The following is a 16,897-nucleotide window of genomic DNA, read 5'->3' on the forward strand; positions in this document are numbered from 1 at the left end:
TATGCAGCCGTGTAGGCGCAACGCTGCGAGGCTAGAAGACAAGATTTCTCCCGGGTGGGACAATCCACGGCTGTGCGGCACGTCATTGCCCAGGGCTGGCCACTCAGCTCACAACGTGCGGACACGAAACCAGCCCCATTGGGCAGCGACTGGCCACATTCAGGACACGCCTATTGTCCGATAAGTTCATCCATGGATGTATTTTCCATGGTCGAGTAGGTAAGCGGGGGCCATTGGCGATGAGAACATAACTGAGGGTGCTTAGTTTGGCTCGCGCCTAATGCGCTTGGATTAATGAGCATTCTCATACTAGCTGATCGGGCTGATGACTTGAAAATCACGGCCCAGCGCCGCGTCCTTCTTTCCAGCCGAGAGGGATCAATGCTGCAGCGATCTCGTCAATTCCACGCTCGCGGACCAGCAGGTTGAATTGCGCCGCAGCATTGTGTGTGTCCATCACGTCGACGCGCATGCCCAGGCTTGCGACATGTCTTCGCACCGCAGGGCTAAGAGGTCTAATTTCAGGACCCAGGCCCAATATCAATATGTCGGGGCGTGGCCAAACGAGTCCCAGCAGTGCCAGAGACTCTTCAGCTATATCCCATTGTCCCTTGCCATTGACAAGCCGCTTGCTGCCATCCCGAGCGAGCCATGGCCGCCACGCAAACCCTTCGCCCCCCACCAGTAGCACTCCAGTGCCTCCTCTGATCTCTGCGCCGCTGTTGAGCTGGAAGCCGTCTGCCATGCACAATTCGACAGAATGTGATGGCACCGGCACGGCTCCAAGCACATCGAGTCTGTCGAGATCCGACGCGGTCGTTTCTTGTTTGGGTGCTGCGCTGCTGGCTTCGACATCTTGTCGCCGCCTGAGTCCCGAACTTGTAGACAGGTGTCTTGTCGTGCTAGCCAAGCTCGTAGGCTGAGCTTTGCGAGAAAGGACATGAGATACTGATGCTACATGGCTTAAAACGCCGCAACCCGCCTTTGTTGAAATCTTACAACTCTGCTGCAGCCCGCGTCGTTGTCGCGAACAAGCTGATAAAGTGTTCCGCAGAGATGGTGCACGACTGGGGCAGGCATGACGAGCGAAAGTCGTGGCAGCCGAATGACAGGCCATGCTCAGCAGATTTTAAGTGTGTCACGAGGTTACTTCGGAAGCTTTTTTCAAGCTCGAGATTCGCGTTGACCGCAGCAGCGCGTGGCTGGTCAGTCGTGTTACGTCCGCAAGGATGGCCTTTGATGATGCCGCTCGTGTTTGACTGTGCGACGTGTGGCCGTCCGTAGTGTGAAGTGTGGGAGATTCTCGGGAGCAATTCGTCAGAGCGTAAGAGAATTGAAATGGTTCTCGGGGATGCATGACGGGCACAACTCCGCCAGAAGTGGGGCACGTCTTGTCCTTGCCCGCGCATGCCTGATAGTCCTCTCAAGATGCATGCGGGCGTCCTTCCGGTGCAGCCTATTTCCGATATTACCTCTCCCTGTCTAGCATGGGCTGTACGTAGCTCGGCTGCATTGTGCGCGGGATTTTGACCTCATTCTTACGCCGATTTACGATTGTGTTGGAGTCAAGCCCTATGGCTCTGCCAGATCCACGAGAAGGCTTGCCACCTTTGAGTTGGCTATGCTTGATCACACTCCATACATGCATGATGTGTTTGCTTGTGTTGATTGCGCTTAGAGCTTACAAGCTCGACTTGTCACAGCATCGTCACGGGAGTTTGGCGCAGGAAGCCCGGAATGTCCTTGATGTCGTTTTTGATTTTTTTCCGTCTTTGGCCGACAAGGCGAAGAGCAGAAGCGGTAGAAAGTAGAAAGCCGTCTCCCTTTTATCTTTGTGGGTAGCCGATTCCTATGCACAACATGCAGACCTGTCCCTGTAACACCGAAAGCAATGACGCGGCCCGTTCCCGATCCATGGGTGAAGACTTCGCTACCAGCCGTTGGGCCCAACCATTCTCATATGATCATCCGCTGCCACATCTATTTCTTCTTGCTGCCCTCGTTCTGCTCCTTGAGGACCTTCTTGACAATCTTCTGCTCCTCGATCAGGAAGGCACGGACAACACGATCCCGGACACAGTTACCGCATCTCGAGCCACCGTACGCCCGCTGAACGGTCTTCTTGGGCTTGGAGATGTTGGCGTACTCGCGGGGGCGGAGAGCAGGGACCTAATTGGCAGGACGACGTTAGCTGACTGCTTGTGAAGAGAGAAAAGCGCCACTGTGGCATGCACGATGCATTATGTCTATGCGACAGAGCTGGGCGGTCCTCTGGCGAACATGGCTTGAAGCCCCGATATTCAAGTTCGTGGATAGCCAGTGCTCCGGAAACCACGGCGGGTCCAGACCGAAGAGCTCTCGCACAACTCAATGAACAAGCCCGCGAGGTTGAGCAAACACATGGTATATCTTGAACATTGCTGCCGCGTATCGAGCCGTGTGTCGCAGCCACGGAAGCCTTGGTGCTCGAACCGACCAGCCACTCCGACGTGTGGCTTCTCAACCTCGTGTGCGCTAATCGAGAATGGTGTGACTTACACCAGGGAGCTTGATGCCGCAGTCGCCACACTTCGGGGCAGTGCCGCGCTTCTTCAGGTGCAGCGTACGGAGCTCACCACCGGGAGTCTTGACGATCCGGGTCTTGTTGGAGCTGGTGTTGTACCTATGGCGCAAACAATTAATCAGCCTTTCGTTCCATGTCGTGACTGAGCATCCCCATATCCGCTAGTCCCCATCGCACAGCGCCGAATGTTGTACTTTGGCGTGATCGATTCATTCGGGCTCTGCGCAACGTGTGGCTGTGGAAAGTGCGGATGCTCTGGAAGGGCGGTGGACATACGGGTTGCGGCGGCGGTACGTGACACGGTTGTTGGACGGCATTTTGGCGGTATTGTTGGGTGTTGACTGGGTAAACTGCCTGGGACAACGGGGTTGCTCGTGATGGTGGGATTTTGGAGGGTTGAACTTTTTCGGAAAATCGAGACAACAGGCTTGCAATTGTGTGGTGTTGCAAATTCAGGCTCTCCGCTTGCCTGACCAATCAGAAGAGTGGCGCGCGACCCACCGCAGCCTTGGAGTGTGCACTTGGTCTGAGCGTCCGCAGTCACGTGTCGAGACTGCCAGCGGATCTCATATCACAATGGCCCGTCAGGCTCTTCCAGCTTGGCAGTCCAATCCTCAGACAGGTAGGTCATGCTCGCGCGAGCAATTGTGCAATGAATCACAAGATATAAGGGCTGCCTACCAACTTTATGCTCGACTCATTTTGTAAATCTGCTCATATAGTATTATTCCTTTTCATTACGGTCAACATGAGCCCGACAAGATGCATTCAGTTAGGTCAAATGCATAGCTGGCTACCACGAACCATAATCAGACCGCAGATGGAGACGACTTCGATCCGACTTGAGGTACGGCGGCGCTTCCAGTTCGATCCAGTCAGTCATAAAGTGAGCCTCTCGGCAGCGCCTCCGCGGCCGGGAGTACCACGCGGCATTATGATGAATTGGGACATGCAGGGTGACAGGAGCGATGCAATGCATTCTCAACCCGATTACACGCCAGCGACTTGCGAGTTTCATCCTTCACCGCACTGTGTTACATAATGAATGAGCTTCCTAAAGTCCCTTCTGAAGCGCTTGGAAGATGCGACGCCATATCACGTGACTCGCCATGCGCCAAGATCCGTTGTTCGAGACCCTCGCAGCGCAGCCATCTTTGATTGGAGACGGCCCCAGATTTCCAGGCTGTTCCGTCGCGGGCCCTGCACGCCACGCTACCAAGTAGACGGCGTTCCCTGACAAGCTGCCCAGCTTGCGCCGATGCTAGAAAAAACTCCAGCTGCAGCTGCATACTGGCGCAAGTGCAACCATCATCAACCACCTCGTCACGTCCCCCATCATCAGCCCGTCCAACACACCACGGGTTCGTGTCGCTTCTGGCTTCCCCGTCGTTGTCGGAGCTGAGCGCCGACACTTGTTGGAACGCCACGATCACTCCTGACGACTGTTGAGGACGACGTCGCGTCTTTCAGTGCTCGGCTGCGCGCGCCCCACGCCGATTCCGCCGCGCCAGCTCGCGCTGCGTGAGCAACATCTGCCAGCCTTTAGCATCGTCGCAGGCTCCAGACAACATCCCGCATCCAAAGAATGTCTGGTCTTCCGCCGCCTCCTCCGCCAGGCTGGGGTCCGCCGCCACCGCCCGGTGCTCCTCCTCCTCCCCCCCGCCTGGCGACTTCTTGCCACCGCCGCCATCAGGTCCTGCGCCTCCCCCTCCGCCAGGCTATCGACCATCTGGCAACCCTCAGTCTGCCAAATTTGCACAGAAGAAGAAGGAATGGCTTCGATCTCAACGCAATCGCTTCGGCGAGAAGCGGAAAGGTGGCTTCGTCGAGACTCAGAAGGCAGACATGCCCCCGGAGCATTTGCGTAAGATTGTCAAGGACATAGGCGATGTCTCGCAGAAGAAATACACCAACGACAAGCGGAGCTACCTCGGCGCCCTGAAATTCATGCCGCACGCTGTACTGAAGTTGCTGGAGAATATGCCCATGCCTTGGGAGTCTGTGCGGGAGGTGAAAGTCCTCTACCACGTCAACGGTTGTTTGACTCTTGTCAATGAGACACCGCGAGTCATTCCGCCGGTCTTTCAGGCCCAGTGGGCCACAATGTGGCTGACCATGGCCAAGGAGAAGAGCGATCGGAGACTTTTCAAGCGAATGCGTTTCCCGCCGTTCGACGACGAGGAGCCGCCCTTGTCGTGGTCCGAAAACTTGGAGGATGTCGAGCCTCTGCCACCGATTCAGATGGAGCTCGACGAGGAAGAGGACGCGGCCATATACGATTGGTTCTACGATCACAGACCTCTGCTCGATACAGAGCATGTTAATGGTCCGAGCTACAAGTCATGGAACTTGACTTTACCCCAGATGGCTGCCTTGTACCGGTTAAGCCGACCGCTTCTGACGGATATTGTCGATCCCAACTACTATCACCTTTTCGACCTCAAAGGATTCATGACAGCGAAGGCACTCAACGTTGCCCTGCCTGGAGGACCGCGCTTCGAACCATTGTTCAAAGACATTGATCCGAATAACGAAGACTTCGGCGAGTTCAACGCCATCGATCGTATCATATTTCGGTCCCCTATACGTACAGAGTCACGAGTCGCCTACCCGTATCTGTACAACTCACTTCCTCGGAGCGTGCAACTGACGTGGCATTCATATCCGCAGCTTGTGTACACTCCAACAACAGATCCAGATATGCCTGCGTTTCACTTCGATGCAAGCATCAACCCGATTTCTTCACGCATTGTTGCCTCCAAAAATTCCACAATCAGCCACGAAGATGAGCTCTTTGGCGAAGGCAGTAACGAGGAACCAGAGGATGATTGCTTCAAGCTACCAGCGGGGGTTTCGCCATTCCTCGCTGATGAGGACCTCTCTAACGAGGACACTGCTGCGGCCATCGCATTATGGTGGGCTGTTTTCCCCTTCGATCGGCGCTCCGGCTCCATGGTGCGGGCGCAAGACGTGCCACTTGTCAAGCAGTTTTACCTACAACACTGCCCGCCCAAACAGCCGATCAAGGTTCGCGTGTCGTATCAGAAACTGCTCAAGTCCTACGTCCTCAACGAGCTGCACAAGAAGAAGCCAAAAGCCACCAACCGTCAAAACCTGCTCCGCACTCTCAAACAGACCAAGTTTTTCCAGCAGACGACCATCGACTGGGTCGAGGCAGGTCTTCAGGTGTGCCGGCAAGGTTTCAACATGCTCAACCTCCTGATTCACCGCAAAAATTTGACATATCTTCACCTGGACTATAATTTCAACTTGAAGCCTGTCAAGACCTTGACAACCAAAGAACGCAAAAAGTCTCGTTTTGGTAACGCATTTCACCTGATGCGTGAAATCTTGCGACTGACGAAGCTCATTGTCGACTCGCAAGTTCAATACCGCCTGGGAAACATCGACGCTTTCCAGCTGGCTGATGGCATCCTTTATGCTTTCAACCACGTTGGGCAGTTGACTGGCATGTACAGGTACAAGTACAAGCTCATGCACCAGATCAGGTCGTGCAAAGATCTGAAGCACTTGATCTACTACCGGTTTAATACTGGTGCGGTTGGGAAAGGCCCTGGATGTGGCTTCTGGGCTCCCGCGTGGCGTGTCTGGCTGTTTTTTATGCGTGGCATCATTCCGCTTCTGGAAAGATGGCTTGGGAACTTGTTGTCTCGCCAGTTCGAAGGACGACACAGCAAGGGTGTCGCCAAAACAGTCACAAAACAGCGTGTGGAGTCGCATTTTGATCTCGAGCTGCGTGCCTCGGTCATGGCTGATCTCATGGACATGATGCCCGAGGGCATCAAACAGAACAAAGTCAATACCGTGCTGCAGCATTTGTCTGAAGCCTGGAGGTGTTGGAAGAGTAACATCCCCTGGAAGGTTCCAGGTCTTCCGGCTCCCATTGAAAACATCATCCTGCGCTATGTCAAGGCGAAGGCTGACTGGTGGATTTCTGTGGCACACTACAACCGGGAACGGATCCGGCGTGGCGCTACTGTGGACAAGACCGTGGCCAAGAAGAACGTCGGTCGTTTGACACGACTTTGGTTGAAGGCTGAACAAGAGCGACAACACAACTACATGAAGGATGGTCCGTATGTATCCTCAGAGGAGGCGGTCGCTATCTACACCACCACAGTACATTGGCTTGAGTCACGGAAATTTACACCCATTCCCTTCCCGAGCGTTTCTTACAAGCACGACACAAAGATTCTCATTCTCGCCTTGGAGCGTTTGAGGGAGGCATACTCCGTGAAAGGGCGTCTGAATCAGAGCCAAAGGGAAGAGCTTGCCTTGATCGAGCAGGCGTACGACAGTCCTGGGACGACTTTGGAGAGAATCAAGCGTTTCTTGCTTACGCAACGAGCTTTCAAGGAAGTTCAAATTGACATGAACGACAACTACAGCACAATAAACCCTGTCTACGACATCGAGCCGATCGAGAAGATCAGCGATGCGTATCTTGACCAGTACTTGTGGTATCAGGCAGATCAGCGACACTTGTTTCCTGCCTGGATCAAACCATCCGACTCGGAAGTTCCTCCACTTCTCGTATACAAGTGGGCCCAAGGGATAAACAATCTCGACAAAGTGTGGCAGACTGCTGACGGCGAGTGCAACGTCATGATTGAAACGGAACTGTCCAAAGTCTACGAGAAGATCGATCTCACCCTTCTCAACCGACTTCTGAGGCTGATCATGGACCACAATCTGGCGGACTACATCAGCTCCAAGAACAACGTGCAGCTGACCTACAAGGACATGAATCATGTCAACAGCTATGGCATGATCCGCGGCCTGCAGTTCTCTGGATTTGTCTTCCAATACTACGGTCTCGTCCTCGATCTTCTCTTATTGGGTCTCAATCGCGCCAGCGAGATTGCTGGTCCACCGAATAGCCCCAATGATTTCTTGCAGTTCCGGGACAGAGAGACAGAGACCAAGCATCCGATCCGCCTATACACGCGATATATCGACAAGATCTGGGTCTTCCTCCGCTTCACTGCCGAGGAATCTCGCGACTTGATCCAACGCTTTCTGACCGAGCAGCCTGATCCCAACTTTGAGAATGTAATTGGCTACAAGACAAAGAAATGCTGGCCTCGAGATTCTCGGATGCGCTTGATGCGCCACGATGTCAATCTGGGCCGTGCCGTGTTTTGGGATCTGAAGAATCGGCTGCCTCGCTCTGTGACAACTATCGAATGGGATGATACATTTGCCAGTGTCTATAGCAGGGACAACCCAAATCTGCTCTTCTCCATGTCGGGCTTTGAGGTTCGAATCTTGCCCAAGATCCGTAATCAGAACGATGAATTCCCGGTCAAGGACAGCGTGTGGTCCCTGGTAGACAACACAAGCAAGGAGCGAACAGCTCATGCCTTCTTGCAGGTCACAGAAGAAGACATACAGAAGTTCAACAATCGGATTCGGCAGATCCTCATGTCTTCTGGGTCGACAACGTTCACCAAGATAGCCAACAAGTGGAACACAGCACTGATCGCCCTGTTTACATACTATCGCGAGGCTGCGGTGTCGACGGTCAACCTCTTGGACACTATTGTCAAGTGCGAGACCAAAATCCAGACCCGGGTCAAGATTGGACTCAATTCGAAGATGCCCTCTCGTTTCCCTCCAGCTGTCTTCTATACGCCCAAAGAACTTGGTGGTCTCGGCATGATCTCCGGCTCTCATATCTTGATTCCAGCGAGTGACAAGAGGTGGTCTTCTCAGACCGATGTTGGAGTCACCCATTATCGTTCTGGCATGTCGCACGATGAAGAGACTCTGATTCCGAACATCTTCCGCTACATCATCCCTTGGGAAGCCGAGTTTATTGACTCGCAACGGGTCTGGACAGAGTATTCGCAAAAGCGATTGGAAGCAAACCAGCAAAATCGTCGCTTAACCCTCGAAGATCTCGAGGATAGCTGGGATCGCGGATTACCTCGCATCAACACTCTCTTCCAGAAAGACCGCAGCACCTTGAGTTTCGACAAGGGCTTCCGCACAAGAAGCGAGTTCAAGATATATCAACTGATGAAGAGCAATCCATTCTGGTGGACCAGCCAGCGTCATGATGGCAAGCTGTGGAACTTGAACGCTTACCGCACGGACGTCATCCAAGCGCTTGGAAACGTAGAGACGATCCTTGAGCACACCCTGTTCAAGGCCACCGGTTTTCCCTCATGGGAGGGTTTATTCTGGGAAAAAGCATGCCTCGCCTACGGAACAAAGCTTCTTCGATATGACGGCACCGAGGTTAAGGTGGAGGATGTCCAAGAGGGCGATGAGCTGCTTGGCCCGGATGGTCAACCAAGGCGGGCCTTCAACCTTGTGAAGGGTGTAGAGCGCCTTTATCGGATTAAGATCGGCGCTAGGAAAGAAGAACTCGTCGTCACTTCGAACCATATCCTGGTCCTTCACAAAGAGAAAGGAGCTGGTAACGTTTACGATGGTTCAACCATGGAAGACCATCGTGGCAATTTTGTTACCCAGCTTGGCGAACTCCCCGACCTGAGCTCAGATCCTGCTGATCCCAACCGTCCCACAAATCTCGTGAAGCAATGCGACAGCTTCATCGATGCTCTGAAGAAAGCTATTGCTTGGCTTCTTGCGGTCGATCGTACACCCCGTGGAGCAGCCGCTATCCGAAATGTCCTCAATAGAACCGTGGGCATTATCACAGAAAAACAGTGCTACAAGCTCAAGCTTGGTGGAAACAAGGCACCGTACATGACCTTCGCGTGGGGAAACCCGGAGAGGACGAACATCAAAGGACACAAGGATCATCCTCCTCAATTTTTGAAAGCCAAGAAGCAGCTTTTGAGGAAGCGAAGAAAAAGAGCCGCGAACGTCATGAGGCCGGCGATGTCACATTCTCAAATCTGCGCCAACGCTTCCTCGACAAATCAGCGAATGGGAAAGGCGGTGAAGTTAAGCTTGACCAGAACTTGCCCAACGCGTTTCTACTTTGGAATGCTCATGGGCGAGATCTGAAGATCCGGGTTTACTGCGCTATCAAGGCCACAAAGTTTGGGCGCCAATTTGCCTTCGGGTCATTGCCTGAGGATGACGCTTTGCTGAACAACGATACCGAATCTCAGGGCGATGATTTGGCCGCTCTCCAAATCGAGTATGGTGATGCTGCGGCTTCAGACCGGTATGATACTGTGGAGATGACCGCGGAAGAGTTTGCAAATCTACCTGCTGCTGAACGCGCCAAGCACCGCTTATTCCGATCACCTGGTTTTGAGCTTCCCGAACAGTCCGTCCCCGTGAACCCATACTTCTTGGGGCTTTGGCTAGGAGATGGCACACGAACTTACACAGACATTGCCAACAACCATGAGCTGGAAGTGCGAGAATTTCTACAGAGACACGCAGCTGAGTTGGACCTTCACCTCGTGTACCATGGTAACTTGTCCTATGCCACTGTTGGTAGGACTGCCTTGGCTGATCGGCCTCTTCCGCAAGCTCACATCGCGCTACCTGATCGTCCTGATGGGCCAAGAGTAGCTCGCGCAACACTTATCAAGAGACGGATCCGGGAAGGCTGGACATTCCAGGAAAGTCGGCAACCGGGAGAGGCTCGCGTTTGGGTATCGCCTCAAAGTACAACATCAATCCTACCAGCAGAAGACAATTCGCAGGCGAGATCTCTTGGGGAGGACGTACCCGACTTAGTTGCTCCTGATGTGGATGACAATCTCGCATCGGGAGGATCTGTGTCGAGCGAAGATCCACTTGCAACTTCTCGGGACCTTCTTGATCAACTTCAAGACAGTGAAGATGATCGGCCGCCCCCAATTCATTACGATCCCGAGGTTAATAGCTGGGATCCTGGAGATATGGTAGCCGAGCGAAGACGTCTTCTAGAGGAGCAGGGCGAGATCGATATCTGGGCTAAGGACCTGGATGCTGGCCCGCCAGAGATTGTGTGGGATCCCGAGGATGATGAGCCTTTGGACGGCGACCAACTTTCTCAACAGTTTCGAACGCAGTCATTGGACCAAGATTCGCAACCTCAGGGCCAGTCTATGCAGAGTTCGCCGCCAAGTCTCGATCAGAAATTTGAGTCTCAGCGGACAACAGCATCTGAGTCTATCCCTGAGGACATTCTTCACCAACTTTCTCAAGACAGAGATTTCACGGATCAAGTTGGCTCTTCTCAGCCCAATGAGATCATTGAAGCAGATGTGGTTGAGGACGAGGACGAGCTTGGAATTCCCGAGGACGAACTTCTCGACATGCTCAGTACAACTGAGCACACTGAAGATGTTGATGTCGAGCTTGACGACGTGGATAACATCGCCAGTGGCACAACAACCCGCCAGGTCATCAAGCTTGAGGCAGGACAATCAGCGTACGGTGATCTCAGTGCTGATGAGGAGGATCAGCTCGCTGAGCAATTTGTCCCTGAGCCCACCAAGAAGCAGGGCCCCAATACTCTCCTGAATGCTCTTCGCAGCCTCAATGTTATGACTCAGCCAGGGTTGACTGGCTATGAGAACGACCACAAGCATATCCCTGCGCAGTACCTCAAAAACTCGCGAGCGGTCCGGCTTGCAGTACTTGCTGGGTTGATCGACTCCGACGGGTGGTACGTTTATCCCGAAAACATGCTGGGTTTCGTTCAGTCTGAAGGCCCACACAAGAGATTGTTTTGGGATGTTGTGGCATTGGCACGATCACTCGGCTTCAGTGTCTGGACATCACGCAGATTGCGTTGGGTTCCGGCGAAAACCCACCAAAACTGGTATCTTACCGCGCAAATTTTCGGCGATATTGCTCAAATCCCTTGCTTGTTGACCCGGAAGAAGCCCGTGGAAAGGTTCATCCCACAGATGCACAGTTTCATGATCAAAGATATATCTCTTGATCCAGAGTCTACTCCTTGGGCTGGTTTTCGAGTTGACCGAGATCAACTGTATTTGCGTCACGATTATTTAGTGCTACACAACTCTGGTTTCGAGGTATGCTCCCCGAATTGCCCCTTGTTTTCAGTAGCACCTTCTGTTTTGCTAACCCCTTTTCTTTCTTTAGGAGTCGATGAAGTTCAAGAAATTGACGAACGCGCAACGATCTGGTCTCAATCAAATCCCTAATCGTCGTTTCACGCTCTGGTGGTCGCCCACGATCAATCGCGCCAACGTTTACGTCGGCTTCCAGGTTCAGCTGGATCTGACTGGCATTTTCCTTCACGGCAAGATTCCGACTCTGAAGATCTCGTTGATCCAGATCTTCCGGGCTCACTTGTGGCAGAAGATTCACGAGTCCGTGGTGATGGACTTTTGCCAGGTGTTTGATCAGGAACTGGAATCACTCGGCATCGAGACTGTGCAGAAGGAGACCATCCATCCTCGCAAATCTTACAAGATGAACAGCTCTTGTGCCGACATTCTCCTCTTTGCGAGCAACAAATGGAACGTCACCCGGCCGTCATTACTTTTTGACACAAAAGATAGCCTCGAGCCCACAACGACAAACAAGTTCTGGGTCGACGTTCAGCTGCGCTATGGTGATTATGATTCTCACGACATCGAGCGGTATACCAGGGCAAAGTATCTGGATTACACCAATGACAGCATGAGCATCTACCCATCCGCAACGGGTCTGATGGTAGGAATCGACCTCGCCTACAATCTCTATTCCGCCTATGGGCAGTACTTCCCCGGCTTGAAAGTCCTTGTGCAGCAAGCGATGGCCAAGATCATGAAAGCAAATCCAGCTCTTTATGTCCTGCGTGAGCGCATCAGGAAGGGCCTGCAACTGTATGCCTCAGAGAGCAATCAGGAGTTTCTCAACTCCCAGAATTACTCGGAACTGTTCAGCAACCAAACCAAGCTTTTCATAGACGACACCAACGTCTATCGTGTTACCATCCACAAGACATTTGAGGGCAACCTGACGACCAAGCCGATCAACGGTGCGATCTTCATCTTCAATCCCCGTACCGGACAACTGTTCTTGAAAATCATCCACACGAGCGTTTGGGCTGGTCAAAAGCGTCTTGGGCAGTTGGCCAAATGGAAGACGGCAGAAGAAGTAGCTGCGTTGATCAGATCGCTGCCGATAGAGGAGCAGCCCAAAGAGCTGATTGTCACTCGAAAGGGTCTGTTAGATCCCCTCGAGGTACATCTTTTGGACTTTCCCAACATCTCTATCCGTGCTTCTGAGCTTCAACTTCCTTTCCAGGCTGCTATGAAGGTGGAGAAACTCGGTGACATGATTCTAAGGGCAACTGAACCGCAGATGGTGCTGTTCAACCTCTACGATGAATGGCACAAGAGTGTCTCGTCGTACACGGCGTTCTCACGTCTCGTACTCATTTTACGTGCGCTGCATGTGAATCCCGACAAGACAAAGCTCACACTGCGTCCTGACAAGACCGTCATTACTCAGCAGCATCACATCTGGCCCACGCTTTCCGACGAGGACTGGATCAAGGTGGAGACCCAACTGCGCGATCTCATATTGCACGACTACGGCAAGAAGAACAACGTCAACGTCTCCAGTCTGACGAGCAGCGAAGTTCGAGATATCATCTTGGGTATGGAGATCTCAGCGCCATCACTCCAACGCCAGCAAGCCGCCGAGATCGAGAAACAGCAACAGGAGCAGCAGCAGCTCACGGCAGTCACCACCAAGACCCAAAACGTGCACGGAGAGGAGATTATCGTAACGACGACTTCCCAATTCGAGCAGCAAACCTTTGCATCGAAGACGGAGTGGCGCACACGAGCGATTGCCACGTCCAATCTGCGCACCAGATCGAACAACATTTATGTGTCCTCGGTCGACAACAACGTGGAGGATGTTACCTACGTCATGCCTAACAATGTGCTCAAGAAGTTCATCACCATTGCCGATCTCCGCGTCCAGGTTGCGGGCTATCTCTATGGCGTGTCCGCACCTGACAATAAGCAGATCAAGGAGATCCGATGCGTTGTTATGATCCCTCAAATCGGTGGACTACGGAACGTGCAGCTTCCACATCAGCTTCCGCAGCACGAGTACCTCAAGGAGATGGAGCCGCTCGGCGTGATCCACACGATGGCTGGGAACGAGCTCCCTTACATGTCTGCCTCGGACGTGACGGAACATGCGCGGCTACTTGACGCTCACCCAGAATTGGACAAGGAGGAGTCCATCACGGTCGATGTAGCATTTACACCTGGCTCGGTATCACTATCTGCATGGGCACTGACACCGAATGGCTATCGCTGGGGCGCGGAGAATAAGGACACGGGCAGCGATCAACCGCAGGGTTTCACGACGAGCATGGGAATCAAGCGCAAGCTTCTGCTCAGCCCCCGATACAAGGGATTCTTCCTGGTCCCAGAGAATGGGAAGTGGAACTACAGTTTCATGGGCAGCAGCTTTGCAGGCATCGAGAAGAAGCCGTTGCACGTCAAACTGGATACACCGTTGCCGTTCTACAGCGACCAGCACCGACCCTTGCACTTCCAAAACTTTGCCGAACTGGAGGATGTGGGCGTTGACCGCGACGACAGCTTTGCGTAGACCAGATAATCGGACTCTGGCCGCCGAACGCCTTGGTCAAGCTAAGTGCACTTGAAGACTTCCTCGCCGAGAATGGTACGCAACAGGCAACCCCGTGTGCGGGGTGAGCAGGGGAACTGCTTGACGGCACACAACCTAGATACCTTCAGGATGGGGCGGGAGGTGGGGGTTGCGGCATGACGCTGCTCACCGGTGGTCACGATGCATCACACGTAGTGGCTCCTGAGATTGGACGTTCGATGGCGTTTTGTATTTTTGATCAGCGACGGGTTCCTCGTTACTTGCCGCGTAGTTGCCCCTTATGAGGTGTGCCAAGAAAGGTCTGGTTATGTAGACATATGTTGTAATGGAGTGTACATTTAGAAGATCTGACAAAGCAGAAGGCGGTGCAGATGCATTAACCAGGCCAGGCTCTGTGATGAATGTTGGATGAGGCTCTGCAAGAGAATGTGGAAGGGGATGACGAGATGAGACATGCGGAGGCCTTGGCATGTGCGGCTCTTTTGGGCTACAGAGGATGGGCTGATGCTAACCCTGACAGGGGCAGTGTGCCCTCTGGTCAAACGACAAGGATGCTGAGGCGGGCGCTGGAGCACGGCATGGCTTACAGCCGGTAGCAGCGCGCTGGGGACGGGGGCACTGGCAGCCCAACGGCGCGGCCGAAATGGGATGGCTCAAGATGGACAACGTCAATGCACTGCGGAGTAAAGCGACAAAACGTCAGCGACACTTGCGCGGGCATTGCTTTGCATAACCATTGCAGGCGGCGGCAGGAGTCCCTGGCGATCCCGTCCCATAGTAGAGTGGCACAGACAAGAAGCTAGAGGGCGAGTCCCGTAGGCGGGATCGACCGGGATGCATGGCTCTCCAGGTGGGGGGATATATCATCTTCACAATCGCCTGCCACTAGAATTGCTTTGGCATGCGAACAAGGCAGACAGCGAGGCAGCCATGCCAGCAATAAAGCAGGGTGGGCAGCTGACAGGACGGAAATAGCACGCATGACGAACCGAGCCGTTCAGAGTGAGCACGCTGGAAGGGCTCATCTCAGCGATGCGAGACCGGAGATTTTGCATGCGCAAGGGGGCTGTCTGGAGCATTGTCAGCAATTGGCAAGCGCATGGAGACAGTCTCGAGCGGCGGACAGGAGTGGATCCGGGGCACGTCAGGCACACCATGAAACCCACGAGACAGGCAGAGGCGCAACTGAAGGTGTTTGTCGCGATGCATTCTGGCCACGGCCCAATGCGATCGAGGGTCGAGGGTCGAGGGTCACGAGTAACGGCAGTCTCCCTTGGCCCCGTCCGGGCGGCTATGAGCACACACTCTCTCTCGGCGCTCTGTGGGTTATGCAAGGACGGAGTGCGGGAGAAGTTCTGCTCTTGAGATCCGTGGCCTGGTTGTGCATTGACTGCGACAGCAGGGATAGCCGTCAGACTGGCCTTGGACGCAAGCACCATCCTGCTCCTGCATGCAGGTACGTACAGACGACGCGGCAATGCAGCCCCACGGCTGGACATGTCATCTCTCGGTGCAAGGCTCAAGGTACTTACCGCTTCCATGTAGTTGGGAGGCTCTGCGCCACCTCCAGCCCCTTCCCCCTTGTGCAAATCATCCAGCCTGCCGGGCTGCCAGCGTACCATGGTAGCATCGTGAAGGCCGACCACATTGCCGTTTCATCCAGCCCGGTCCCAGAGCCACACTGCCTGTGTCGCGGCATGGATTCTTGCTTGTCTGGCTGCCACGGTGGTATCCAAGCATTTCCAGACAGATGCTGCGTTTCGGCAGCTGGTCTTGCTCAGCATCTCGTCAGCCCTTCGCCCACCGTCATGGACATTCTGTGGTTGTTCTAGAAGACCAGGCCCCCGGCCCTGGCCCGTCATGCGCGCCCCCGCGGGCCTGCACCTTCTGCCACCGAAATTGCACGACGCGCTTCCCTTCATGCGCACTCCCTCCGGTTTCCAGTGTTCGCCCACAGCTACCACACGAGTTGCAATGGCATCGTCGAACGTTTGTGGAAGCTTTCCACTGCCAGGCTCCTACCCCAAGAATAGCTGACACAGTTGCACTCGGCGTGCCCGCCCCGGCAAGACGCCATCACCCTAATACCACCGTCGTCACTCTGGACGTTTACTGGGGCGGCCGACAGTGCATCAAACAATCATCTGCAGCATCAATCATGGTCTTGCGAAGCCCAGGGTCCATGTCTGCGTTGCTGACGATACACGTCGAAATTCGGGCGCGGCGTGGCATTCGACAAGCGTCCTTGGCCCATGGCAGCCACGCCAGAGCCACAGATACGGAGTACTTTGTCATCCCAGCACCCAGCTAAACGGTCAGGCTCCGCATAGGTCCATAGACTTTGCGGCTGCCCTGACGTTCATTGGTCGTCAACCCGCCTCTCACACACCCTCGTCAGACGCCATCATGCTCAGAGGGTGCTGGCACTCCTGGTTGTCCTTGTGGCGTCTTGGTCATGCCAAATCTCCGGCCGTTATGCAGACACGGCGGGCTTTGGGAATTGACTGATCCGCATCAGTGGATGCGTGTAGTTGCGCCTGGCTACATGCTGAAGGCTTGCGTGGGCGACGCTGCGTACACAGTTCAGTTGGCAGCATCCAGTGTTGAGCATCGCTGCAGGCGCCGCCTCACGATCGCGTCACACCCCGTCTGCTCGGTAATCTGGACAGTTGGTCTTGTCCTCCAGTAGCTGCCGTCGGACGCGCTAGGTGCCCCGCGCATCAGCTTCTTACTTGCTGATTCGCTGGCCACGAATTGCCCCTGCACCTGCTCCTTTGACAACCC

At 54.1% G+C, this 16,897-nt stretch overlaps 3 protein-coding genes across 3 annotated transcripts; 1 reads left to right on the top strand and 2 right to left on the bottom strand.

The window, feature by feature from the left end:
* Positions 1-165: 165 nt before the first annotated feature.
* B0I36DRAFT_315429 (uncharacterized protein) lies at positions 166-1,316 on the bottom strand. Its single transcript, XM_046152880.1, has one exon. The coding sequence runs from the start codon at positions 1,115-1,117 to the stop codon at positions 338-340; it is 780 nt and encodes a 259-aa protein (XP_046017191.1). The 5' UTR covers positions 1,118-1,316; the 3' UTR covers positions 166-337.
* Positions 1,317-1,738: 422 nt separating this feature from the next.
* On the bottom strand, positions 1,739-2,954 carry B0I36DRAFT_315432 (ribosomal protein L34e-domain-containing protein). The gene is made up of 3 exons (XM_046152881.1): positions 2,840-2,954; positions 2,539-2,662; positions 1,739-2,169 (listed from the first exon to the last, which is right to left on the bottom strand). The coding sequence occupies exons 1-3, from the start codon at positions 2,878-2,880 to the stop codon at positions 1,981-1,983; spliced, it is 354 nt and encodes a 117-aa protein (XP_046017192.1). The 5' UTR covers positions 2,881-2,954; the 3' UTR covers positions 1,739-1,980.
* A 1,193-nt stretch (positions 2,955-4,147) lies between these two features.
* Positions 4,148-14,217, top strand: B0I36DRAFT_315435 (uncharacterized protein; the record flags this gene model as incomplete). Its single annotated transcript, XM_046152882.1, is given in 62 exon segments — positions 4,148-4,256; positions 4,281-4,387; positions 4,400-4,427; positions 4,449-4,453; positions 4,463-4,522; positions 4,532-4,642; positions 4,652-4,780; positions 4,805-4,882; positions 4,904-4,972; positions 5,027-5,203; positions 5,234-5,238; positions 5,290-5,369; positions 5,385-5,542; positions 5,552-5,590; positions 5,609-5,749; positions 5,840-5,842; positions 5,876-6,016; positions 6,026-6,119; positions 6,135-6,277; positions 6,290-6,328; positions 6,362-6,379; positions 6,398-6,417; positions 6,430-6,490; positions 6,503-6,589; positions 6,620-6,664; positions 6,677-6,703; positions 6,764-6,817; positions 6,839-6,873; positions 6,883-6,943; positions 7,001-7,117; positions 7,127-7,156; positions 7,166-7,213; positions 7,223-7,306; positions 7,325-7,482; positions 7,495-7,552; positions 7,577-7,636; positions 7,652-7,720; positions 7,739-7,843; positions 7,862-7,912; positions 7,934-7,957; positions 7,979-8,128; positions 8,141-8,158; positions 8,183-8,234; positions 8,274-8,311; positions 8,351-8,416; positions 8,429-8,586; positions 8,614-8,639; positions 8,694-8,704; positions 8,738-8,762; positions 8,781-8,911; positions 8,936-9,055; positions 9,065-9,124; positions 9,161-9,238; positions 9,263-9,312; positions 9,378-10,902; positions 10,912-10,980; positions 10,990-11,043; positions 11,056-11,194; positions 11,213-11,399; positions 11,421-11,503; positions 11,519-11,541; positions 11,612-14,217. Coding segments are annotated over 62 exon segments (8,472 nt in total), but the record flags the coding sequence as incomplete, so codon positions are not given.
* Positions 14,218-16,897: the final 2,680 nt, after the last annotated feature.

This window comes from Microdochium trichocladiopsis (genome assembly GCF_020744255.1).
Source record: "Microdochium trichocladiopsis strain MPI-CAGE-CH-0230 chromosome Unknown B0I36scaffold_2, whole genome shotgun sequence".
Classification (NCBI taxonomy): Eukaryota; Fungi; Ascomycota; class Sordariomycetes; order Xylariales; family Microdochiaceae; genus Microdochium; species Microdochium trichocladiopsis.

Coding starts and splice junctions, on each gene's coding strand:
- B0I36DRAFT_315429 (XM_046152880.1), bottom strand. CDS start 1,117: ATGGCCTGTCATTCGGCTGCCACGACTTTCGCTCGTCATGCCTGCCCC.
- B0I36DRAFT_315432 (XM_046152881.1), bottom strand. CDS start 2,880: ATGCCGTCCAACAACCGTGTCACGTACCGCCGCCGCAACCC. Junction 2,663..2,839: donor ACGTACCGCCGCCGCAACCC/GTATGTCCACCG, acceptor TTTGCGCCATAG/GTACAACACCAGCTCCAACA. Junction 2,170..2,538: donor GCGGCATCAAGCTCCCTGGT/GTAAGTCACACC, acceptor CCTGCCAATTAG/GTCCCTGCTCTCCGCCCCCG.